At 32.5% G+C, this 12500-nt stretch overlaps 1 protein-coding gene across 2 annotated transcripts in view; it reads left to right on the top strand.

Annotated features, from left to right (window-relative positions):
* The window catches only part of LOC137619625 (sialate:O-sulfotransferase 2-like), a 92080-nt gene that overhangs the window by 545 nt on the left and 79035 nt on the right, over positions 1–12500 (top strand). Inside the window, exons 2-3 of one of the 2 annotated variants that reach the window (XM_068349819.1) lie at positions 787–1249; positions 3801–3913. In XM_068349819.1, coding sequence (XP_068205920.1) covers positions 1089–1249; positions 3801–3913 — 274 coding nt within the window. In that variant the 5' untranslated portion in view covers positions 787–1088. Of the gene's footprint in view, positions 1–786; positions 1250–3782; positions 3914–12500 lie in introns of both variants that reach the window. The other variant, XM_068349818.1, reaches the window with a different exon arrangement.

Genomic DNA, 12500 nt, shown 5'->3' with positions numbered 1-12500 from the left:
CACACTTGTATATATATATATATATATATATATATATATATATGCATATATATATATATATATACATATATAAATATATATATATATATATATATATATATATATATATATATATATATATATATATATATATATATATATATATATATTTATATATGTATATATATATATATATATTATATATATATATATTTATATATATATATGTATATATATATATATAGAGATATATATATATATATATATATATATATATATATATATATATATATATATATATATATATATATATATATATATTTACCGGTCAAGTTCTTTCATGTATACATGAATAAACGCGGGAATGAGAATTACCCCTTCGAGGTCCTCCCTTTCAAATTTTGCCGTTTAAATTTCATTAAATTTTTGACCAAGCCATAGACACACTTCTAGTTTTCTTAAATGTTTAATTCTCAATTGTATTTTGATAGATGTTCTTTCGCATTTACGAGTGTAATGATGCGAGGGGCGTTTCTTGTAATACAGAAATGACTATTTTAAAAGCCACTGGCCATCAATGTCTACTTTTGACAAACTGGAAAATTATTTCAATTAGAATCCGTGTTACAGTTTTCCAAAGATTGTTTACATGGGTAATGATGCATTTATTCTTATAAATGTTAGATGTTTCATTTGCATTGATTAATAAATCTAACAAGCAAAAGCTATTGTTTTGCTTTTTATTATTATGAGAGGATATGAAAACCTTTGAAATAATTCTTGTAATGCTCTCTTGTTTCTGTGTAGACGAAGCAGATGAGACCAGAAGGTTCTAGAAGCAGTCACTGGGAAAGTCTTCAACGTAGATCAACTTCAATGCGCCAAGAGTAACCTTTAAAAAAAGTTCGACAAGACTCCTTCTTAGGGGCCTAAGAACGACCAACAGAAGTCTTCAATTAAGTCGTACTGTGATGTCCTTAGAACAACCGCCAGGTCTCACCATCGCAACCCGCCAGGAATATCTGAAGGACGACCTTCAGGGGTCTTGATTCAACCTCCCTGGAATGTCTGAGGATCAACATTCAGTGTCCTAAATTGACGCCCTCAAGATGAACCTGTTCCTGAAAACTCTGTACATGCTCACTGTCATGGTGATGACAGGCATCATGATGGTGATTGTCCTACTGTGCACTCCGGAGTTTCACACGAAGCTCTCCGGGGGCTTCTATCAACAGTCTGATATGTCGTACAGTCAGTTCGTCTTGCAAAGGTGAGTTCGCGTGTTTCACGTAGCTAGGCCTATGTTACTGATGTTCTTATATTTTCTTTTTCTTTCCCACCGTTATTCCTTACATTCAGATACCCGATGTCCAGACAAATAATCATTTATTTCTTTGATTTTATTCTAGCACTTAATGAGAATGTCCGTTTTTCGTTGTACTTGGGAACTAAATGAATGTTTATGCCTGCAGAATACATATAATTTCAATGTTGGTTGATGTAAATGGGTGAAAATTAGATTTTTGTACACAAATACTTTTCATCAACTGGATTTCATAATTTTCCATAGTATTATTTGCTTGTAGTTATATATGTTTTCCGGTAAATACTTACCTATTCTACCTTGTATAATATTTGTCTACAAAACCTATTTTGTTTAACTCTTATGTGACTGAAAAAAGTGAATTACTGATGTTTCAGGAAAGGCCTTGGTGGGGGGGGGGGGGGGGTTTGGCAGTTGCGTTGTTCATGGTTTCTTCTAGTACTAGGCTTATAAAGGCAATGCAAATCTACATTTAAAAATGCATGTTTTAAAGCTAGTTACTATCGTCTATCGGAAACTACCCTCTGTTCTTGGGTAGTGCCATAGCCTCTGTACCATGGTCTTTTACTGCTTTGGGTTAGAGTTCTCTTGCTTGAGGATACACTCGTGCACACTTCTCTATCTAGTTTCTCTTCCGCTTGTTTTGTTAAAGTTTTTATAGTTTAAATAGGAAATATTTATTTTAATATAGTTACTATTCTTAAAATATTTAATTTTTCCTTATTTCCTTTCCTCGCTGGGCTATTTTCCCTGTTGGGGCCCCTGGGCTTATAGCATCCTGCTTTTCCAACTAGGATTGTAGCTTAGCATTTAATAATAATAATAAGAGTAACCGAACATAGTGGGAAAAAATTATACGTAGAATAAATGAAAAAAAAAATCTGCATACAAAGACAACAATGCACATGATAATAAACAATGGAAATAGTACTTTGCGATTTGAAAGGATAATTTAGAACATACGTGAAAACTCTAGGTACCTTAATTATTGGCTTTACGTTCCCAGGGGTGTCATTAGGTACATGACATGTTTATCTTGTAATTACACAAAAACACACACACGTCACTCAATCATGCACACATACATGCAATGTATATATATAAATATATATATATATATATATATATATATATATATATATATGTGTATATATATATACAGTATATATGTGTGTGTTATGATTTTGTTACTTGTACATGTGACTTTCACACTTTCAAATATTAAGCAGCAAATACTGTACATTTTATTATTAAATTCACATTTCTGATGGTAAATTATTAAAAAATTCGGATATTTTTGGTTTAATATTCGATATATATATATATATATATATATATATATATATATATATATATATATATATATGTGTGTGTGTATATATATATATATATATATATATATATATATATATATATATAATTGTATATACTGTGTATGTATATATATGTTTATATATATATATATATATATATATATATATATATATATATATATATATATATATATATATATATGAGAGTGTCTGTGTTGGACTTCCATACCTACATACAAATCCTTATAGAATAACAAGAATTTTCAAAAGTTCATATATTCAATTCCAAGTATTTGTTTATAAAAAAATAAAATGTCTTTTGAAACTTTTAGCTTTTTTAGCGCTTTAGCATCTAAGGTTACCCTTACCTTTGCCTGACCTGAATAATCAGTAATTCGCACACTTTCACTATTTTTCCTATTAATACACACATAAACATCACACATGTATATATATAATTTAATACTGTATTATGATCTCTCAACTTTTCAATTTCCTTATGTAATCATTATGTAATTCGTGATAATTAAACCTAAATATATGTGGTGATGAAGAACATCTTCATTCATTTCTCATCTGGATTCAAGGCTTGCAGTGGTAGATGAATCAAAATTGCGAGGAACTTGAGAAGTTGTTAGGTCATCATGCTTGTTTAATATACACTCAAATGTTTGTATGTGCAAATATAAAGTTACTTAGACAGGATAGTTTACTTGTGCATAATTATACACATATGTAGTGTATATACTCGTATATATATATATATATATATATATATATATATATATATATATATATATAATGTGTATAAATATATTTATATATATTATATTTGTGTATGTGTGTGTGTATGTATGCATATATATGCACAGACATCTGTATATGCATTTACACACACGCACACACACACATATATATATATATATATATATATATATATATATATATATATATATATATATATATATATATATACACTGTGTGTATATATATACAGTATATATATATATATATATATATATATATATATATATATATATATATATCTTGTGCAGGTTACTTACACTATATAGATATATGTCTTATATAAATGTATGTATATGTAAATAATCACACTTCCAGGATCAGAAGTAACTAGAAACTCAATTTGACCCCAATAATTTCAGGTTTTCTTATTATTTTAGCCTGGACAACCCTGGCATCTACTTAGCTCAGGTCCCGGAGGAGGAAGAGGACAGCCCCAGGAGCAGGGCCGTCAAGAAGGAGGCGGCCTGGGATTACTACGGCAATAACACAGGTCAGTGTGGAATAGATAGATCCTCTTGTATCTGATCCCTGAGGGATGTTGAGAGTTTCTGTCATTTTTCTCTCATAACAACAAATGCAGCCGTTTCTAGTCCACTGCAGGATAAAGGGTAAGGGGAGAGGGAGTAGTCATTTTCTGTCATTTCTCTTACTAGTACAACATCAACAACAAATCCAGCCGTTTCTAGTCCACGCAGGACATAGGCCTAGGGGAGAGGAAGTAGTCATTTTCTGTCATTTCTCTCTCAGGTACAACAGCAACAAATGCAGCTGTTTCTAGTCCACTGCAGGACAGAGGCGTAGGGGAGAGGGAGTAGTCAATTACTGTCATATTTCTCTAACATGCACAATAACAAATGCAGCAGATTTTAGTCCACTGCAGGATATGGCCTTGGGGAGAGGGAGTAGTCATTTTCTGTCATTTCTCTTACTAGTACAACAACAAAAAATGCAGCTGTTTCTAGTCCACTGCTGGACAAAAACTTGGGGGAGAGGGAGTAGTCATTTTCTGTTATTTGTCTCACAAGTACAGCAAGAACAACAAACGCAGCTGTTTCTGGTCCACTTCAGGACAAAGGTCTAGGGAGAGGGAGTAGTAATACCTTGATGAAAGGGGAGTACCCAGAGAGGTACACTCAGAAACTAAAACTGTCGTGTTGTAGTTAGGAAAGGGGGAAGGGTTGAATCCGAGTGCATATTTATCTTGATATTTAGCTGCCAATTTTGACTGGTGACCGCAAGGCTAACACTAATTTCTATTATTTTATTATAAAGATAACTTTAAGCAATTTTGCTGGAAACTCTCATTGAGATATTCCATTTTGTATTGTCGTCATTGGGGGAAATGTAAAGTTTATCCTTTTTTAAATAAATTTTTATGTTAAAACAAGAAATGGGAGAATGAGAAGAAGGCAGTTTGGGTGAAATTTTGGGGAAAATATACTGGAAATGGCTTTGTAATGTTCCCCTGTTTCCATGTTAACTCGCTGTCTGTTCTTACCACAGTTAACAAGTTTTGATAAGGTTAATTTGTGTTTTTCTGTTTAATATCTTGCAATATTACGCGTTATTATTTATATATCATTATTATTTATATATTTATATAATATTATTTATATAATATTATTATTATTATTTATATAATATTATTATTATCGCCAAGGACGTTATAAAATCGAGTCGGTTTATTTATTTATTTGTTTATCTATCTATTTGTTTGTGTGTCTGTGGAAATGATTACGTCACAACTACTCGACGGATTTTAACGAAATTATTATTATTATTATTATTGTTGTTGTTCTTACTATTACTAAGATCTAAGCTACAATCCCATTTGACAACTAGGGTTGTAGCTTTGCAAGTAATGATAATAATAATAGTAATAATAATAATAATAATATCATATTCATGTTTCACATGACAATCCTAATCCTACTTTCATTCAATCAATCGTGAAAATTAACAATGACACCTAATAACTCATTCAGATTCCATCAAAATTTAGAGCCAATTAACATCTCCTTACTGCCTCTTAATTAACACATTCAATTAATTAAAGCAGACAACTGGAAAGAGCTCTTCTAGGAGAATGACACTCCAAAATCAAACCATTGTTCTCTAGTCTTGGGTAGTGCCATAACCTTTGTATCATGGCTTCCACTGTTTTGGGTTAGAGTTCTCTTGCTTGAGGGTACGCTCAGGCACACAATATCTTATTTCTCTTCCTCTTTTTTTTGTTAAAGTTTTTATAGTTTATATAGGAAATATTTATTTTAATGTTATTGCTTTAAAAATATTTTATTTTTTCTTTCCTCACTGGGCTATTTTCCCTGTTGGGGCCCCCGGGCTTATAGGATCCTGGTTTTCCAACTAGGGTTGTAGCTTACAAGTAATAATAAAAACGAGGACCGATGTCATTATCTAGGGATCTAATTTCGATTTATTTATTAATTAGAAGGAATGGAAAAACGAGCCAAAAGGATTCTAGAAATTAGAGCCCACAGAAATCCATACTTTAGGTTTTAAAAATTTTGGGAATTATACTTACAAAGTAATTTAGTTATTTAATGTGAAATTATTTCTTGGATTATGCTCCCAAGGTAATTTTGGTATTGGATGTAAGATGATTACTTTGTATTATGCTCCCAAAGTAATTCAGTTATTTGATGTAGAATTATTTTTTGGATTATGCTCCCAAGGTAATTTTGATATGGGATGTAAGATGATTACTTTGTATTATGCTCCCAAAGTAATTCAGTTATTTGATGTAGAATTATTTCTTGGATTATGCTCCCAAGGTAATTTTGATATGGGATGTGAGATGATTACTTTGTATTATGCTCCCAAAGTAATTCAGTCATTTGATGTAGAATTATTTTTTGGATTATGCTCCCAAGGTAATTTTGATATGGGATGTAAGATGATTACTTTGTATTATGCTCCCAAAATAATTCAGTTATTTGATGTAGAATTATTTCTTGGATTATGCTCCCAAGGTAATTTTGATATGGGATGTAAGATGATTACTTTGTATTATGCTCCCAAAATAATTCTGTTATTTGATGTAGAATTATTTCTTGGATTATGCTCCCAAGGTAATTTTGATATTGGATGTTAGATGATTACTTTGTATTATGCTCCCAAAGTAATTTTGATATTGAATGTTAGAGGTTTTCTTGCATTATGCTCCCGAAGTAAATCAGATATTTGATGTGAAGGGATTTCTTGCATTATGCTCCCAAAGTAATCCAGTTATTTGTTGTAAAATCATTTCTTGGATTATGCTCCCAAAGTAACTTTGATATTGAATTTAAAAGGATTTATTGCATTTTGATCCCCAAGTAATTCAGATATTAGATATAACAGGATTTCTTAGTTTATGCTCCTAAGTAATTAAAATCATAAATATAAAAGTATTTCTTTGATTATGCTCCAAAGTAATTTCAATTACAAATTTAAAAATATTCGTGGATTATGCTCTAAACCGAAGAGGATTTTCAGAAATGTTGGTTTTCGTATTTCTCGAAACCAGCTTGCCTTTCCCAGAATCAAGTTAGACCATAATCCTTTGACCTAGGACTTTCAAAATTGAACCACTTCCACGTCTTAACATAACAATTAATCCCTGAAAGTTTCACTACTCTATGAGATAAATTGTGGCCAGGAAGTTGTTCATAAACGGACAAACAACGACGAAAACATAACCTCCTCCCAACTTCGTTGGCGGAGGGACAAATAGACTAACAGTTGCATCGTGGGATTATCGGTTCCTCCGAAAGTTATAATCCTATCTTTCTCTCTCAAAGTTTAATGCCACAAAGTGGGGTTATTGGGTGCACTGTAAGCACCATTTATGGGTCTCTAGCATATCTTCGGGTCCAAGATGCACAAACATTTTAGTATTTTACCGTAAAGCGTTTTTAACTTTAATACTTCATATGGCAACAGCGAAGTTTCCCCTAGTATCAGATAATGAAAATCCCATTACTTATGTAATATTAGTTGTGATAGCCAATTGTAAACGCCTCTGTCTGGCAATCTGTTGGACGGGAATTCGACTCGCTGTAGCTCAATAGTTTCTTTTAGTGTCTGCAACCTCACCATCCCTGTGAGAAAGAACTGGTGGTTTTGGGGGAGCCTAAAGGTCTATCTACTGAGTCATCAGTAGCCATTGCCTGGCCCTCCTTGGTCTCAGTTTGATGGAGAGGGGGACTGGGGTGCTGATCATATATGTAAATTATATAGTTAGTCTTTAGGGTATCTTCACTTTTCCTTGCTTCTGCCATTCCTGAACGACCTTTAAACCTTAAACATTTAAAACATTCATAGCTTGTATGTGACATATATTTTAACGTTACTGATCTTAAGATGTATATTCTTTATCTATTACTTCTCATACATAGTTTATTTATTTCCTTGTTTCCTTTCCTCACTGGGCTGTTTTTCCCCGTTGGAGCCCTTGGGCTTATAGCATGCTGCTTTTCCAACCAGAGTTGTAGCTTAGCTAATAATAATAATAATAATATTAAATTGTTAGTTTCTAGGCCAGCGTGCTATCCCTTGCCTCTGTCATTCAAGAGTGACATTTAAACCTTTAAAATCTATAAAACGAATGTAAAGTGACCCAATATATCATTTAAATGGTTTCTGTGACTTTTAGTTTCCTCGTATTTTTTTTTGAAAAAAAAAACTAATTCCTTGTTTCCGTCTACCTCTTCCATGCTTCTACTGCTCTCCTTTTGTTGAAAAGGGCTTGGGCTCTGCTTTTATGCTTTTGCATCGTCCTTTATCCCTTTCTATTGTACTATTTCAATTCTAGTCTCGGGAGAGGTAAAAACGCAGAAAGGCCTATTTCATCGACATTCATAGGGAAAGAATAACAATAAAAGAAGCGCGGTATTTCTCCTTTCCCACGAGTGCAGCAGATCATTAAATCCCTGACATGTGACGCACAGAGACTCGGAAATAATTGTATGATATTTACGAGCGAGCTTTGGTAAAGAATAAATGAAGATAACCGAAATATAACCATACTAGTCCGAGCTGGATTTGCGTGACCATCGAAGCAATTAGGAGCAGAAATAGATTGTATGAATCCACGGTATTGACTCGCCTTGTTTCGTTACTTCCGGGGCGGTCGGAACAAAACAAAACTAGAACGTCGCATTGCAACAGGAAAAATTAGCTTCATCATGAGCAATTACTTGTAATTCGCTTTTCGATTGGAATTTGAAACTGATTAACAAGGATTGACACTGTAGCACATATGGTACAGGCTGCAGAATTACAAGAGTCAATGCTTGGCCTGAAGTTACAGGCAATCTACTACAACAACAGCAATATAGCACATATAAAGCAGAAATATTCGTCTGAGCGTGCATTGTTTAGCAAAAACATTGCATTCTAATAACACCATTCATGTGTATTGGATAAGCTACAAACCTTGTTGGAGAAGCGGCTGCTACAAGCCTTAGGGCTTCAACAGGGAAGGTAGCCCAGCGAGGAAAGGAAATAAATAAAATATAAGAGATATAATGGATAAAAACATATAAAGTGTTTTAAAATCAGTAACAGCGTTTAAAATGCATTCAGGAGAAGGAATTGCTGAAAAGAGAGTAGCATCATCTGCATATGCAGCGAGCTTGTTTTCTAAGCCAAAATACATATGCGTATATAATAGGAAAAGTAATGGACCAAAAACACTACCCTAAGGAACACCTGATATTACATTCCTATAGTCACTATGGTGCTCATCAACTCTTTGCAATCTACCACATAAAGATTCAATGTTATGATGCTAAGAAAAGACCCATCTACCACCATCTGTCTAAGTTTTTTTTTTTTTCTTAAGGGCTTCATGATTAACACGGCCAAAGGCAGCAGAATTTAGTCAATAAAAGATCTAGGATTCTTCAAGGTATCTATATTCCAGTTTATACTATTCAACTAAAATGTCCCTTTCTGGATTGAGGAAAGTATCATACTTGCAAATTTTCTTTGGACATCTTTGAAGATGCGTCACACATATTTGCTCTTTTCAGTTCACTTTATCATAAAAAATCGAATTTAATGTTAATTGCAAAAGTAACATCAACTGTTAAATGGTTTATAAAAAAGATACGACTTCACTTGTAAAGTTCAAAGGTCGCTCATGAAAGGCAGAGGCAAGGGACAGGACAATGTCCAAGTGACCGAATATATATGATCAGCGCCTATGTCCACTCTCCACCTACGCAAGGACTACAAGGGCCAAGACAATGGGTGCTTATTAGCAAGTAGACCTAAAGGCTCTCCAAACAAGGGTGGTTAGGTCCTAAATACTACTAGAAAGGTTCGAACTCTTGGCCAACGGTTTGCGAAACAGGATCGTTTCCAATAGGCTACTCCATGCAGCATGAATGACATGTGTTAATATCATTAAGTGTTTAATTGGGACGCTAGTTAATAACATCAAGTTTTTAATTGGGAAGTTAATTAGTGACATTAAGTATTTAATTGGGAAGTTATTAAAGTTAAATATTGAATTGGGAAGTTAGTTAATAACATTGAGTTTTTAATTGGGAAGTTAAATAGTAACATTAAGTATTTAATTGGGAAGTTAGTTAATAACATGAAGTATTTAATTGGGAAGTTATTAACATTAAGTATTTAATTGGGAAGTTATTAACATTAAATATTTAATTGGGAAGTTAATAACATTAAGTATTTAATTGGGAAGTTATTAACATTAAGTATTTAATTGGGAAGTTATTAACATTAATTATTTAATTGGGATGTTAATAACATTAAGTGTTAAATGGTAAGTTAATAACATAAACTATTTGATGGGACGGTAATAACATTAAGTACAGTATTTAATATAGTGGGGATGTTAATAGCGATAAGCATTGAATTAGGATGTTAATAACTAAGTATTTAATTGGAAAGTTAATAACAATAAGTATTTAATTGGAAAGTTAAAACATTAAGTATTTAATTGCAAAGTTAATAACATTATTTAATTGGAAAGTTAATAACATTAAGTATTTAATTGCAAAGTTAATAACATTAAGTATTTAATTGCAAAGTTTAATAACATTAAGTATTTAATTGGATAGTTAAAAACATTAAGTATTTAATTGGGAAAACATATCAAAGTAAAGTCAGTGCCAACCATTAACAATGCAGGTTATTATCTTTCGCTTAATGCGTTCCAAAGTCATGAATTACCTTTGATTTTTATTGTCATCATTTCAGAATTATTTTTTGTTTTCATTTTTCTAATTTGGCTCACTTACACTTCATAATATATTCTAGCTGTTTTGAGCTTCATTCTGACACAAAATATTCATGAAATGTCTTTTCGCCATTATGCAATTCTATCAAAAATATTCATGAAATGTCTTTTCGCCGTCATACAATTCTATAAGAAATATTCATGAAATGTTTTTGTTATCATACATCGTTATAATGTCTTTTCGTCATCATGCATTTCTATTAAAAATATTCAAGAAATGGTTTTGTTATCATACAATCGTTATCATACAATTCTATCAAAAATATTCATGTAATGTCTTTTCGTCATCATGCAATTCTATAAAAATATTCACGAAATGATTTTTCGTCATCATGCAATTCTATAAAAGATATTCATGAAATGTCTTCTATCAAAAATATTCATGAAATGTCTTCTATTAAAAATATTCATGAAATGTCTTTTTTGTCATCATGCAATTCTATAAAAAAATATTCATGAAATGTCTTGTTGTCATCATGCAATTCTATAAAAAAATATTCATGAAATGTCTTTTTGTCATCAAGCATTCTATAAAAAAATATTCATGAAATGTCTTCTATCAAAAATATTCATGGAATGTCTTTTCGCCCATCATGCAATTCTATCAATATCTTACTTACGTACCTCCATGCTTACTTGATTGATCCACTTATATAAAAGTTTGCTAAGGTTTGATGTATGCATACTTGTATACTTTATGACTCACTTATCCTGATATCTTTTATACATATATCGTTTTATTGTATCTTAACCTACACTATTTTAATACATTATTTTTATTTGCAATATCTTTCACTAATGCTCGTATTGCACTATACTCAATTTTTTTTAACGAGGCACATTTGCACTGACTCGCAGCGCTGCCCTTTTACCTCGGAAAAGTTTCTAACTATCTGATTGGTTAGAATTATCTTCTCCAACCAATCAGCGATCAGGAAACTTTTCCGAGCTAAAAGGGCACCCCTGCGAGTCGGTGCAAATCTGCCTCACTAAAAAGAATTGACTATAATACATACATGAATGTATACATAATATGAAGATTGTCTATAGAGAATGAATATACATGTTCATGTATAAAGGGATATTTAAGTGGTTTCTGTAATAACTAATTTCCTTTAAGCTATGAACATCGCAAACTAACAATGCTGTCGTTACTTATGTAGAATATATCATCACTAGTTTTAATGAGGGATGATTTAGTAGTGATAAATTTCAACCTACGCTCTGCTTACGGTTGGGGGTCAGTGCCACGTTTGTCGACATGCAAGAAATTGATTAGAGAGAGAGAGAGAGAGAGAGAGAGAGAGGAGAGAGAGAGAGAGAGAGAGAGAGAGAGAGAGAGAGAGAGAGAGAGAGAGAGAGTAGAAGTCTTCATTTCAGAAAGTAAAGTGAGAGAGAGAGAGGAGAGAGTCTTCTTTCAGAAAAGAGTAAATTGAGAGAGAGAGAGAGAGAGAGAGAGAGAGAGAGAGAGAGAGAGAGAGAGAGAGAGAGAGAGAGAGAGAGAGAGAGTAGAAGTCTTCATTTCAGAAAGTAAAGTGAGAGGAGAGAGAGAGTCTTCCTTTCAGAAAAGAGTAAATTGAGAGAGAGAGAGAGAGGAGAGGAGAGAGAGAGAGGAGAGGAGAGAGAGAGGAGGAGAGAGAGAGGGGGGGGGGGTCTTCATTGCAGGAAGGAATAAGTTAGAGAGAGAGAGAGAGATATGTGTTCATTTCAGAAAAGAATAAATTGAGAGAGAGAGAGAGAGAGAGAGAGAGAGAGAGAGAGAGAGAGAGAGAGAGAGAGAGAGAGAGAGAGAGAGAGAGAGGAG

This window comes from Palaemon carinicauda, chromosome 26, assembly GCF_036898095.1.
Source record: "Palaemon carinicauda isolate YSFRI2023 chromosome 26, ASM3689809v2, whole genome shotgun sequence".
NCBI lineage: Eukaryota > Metazoa > Arthropoda > Malacostraca > Decapoda > Palaemonidae > Palaemon > Palaemon carinicauda.
The sequence above is the reverse complement of the archived record's forward strand: the minus strand, read 5'-3'. Positions and strand labels throughout refer to the sequence as shown.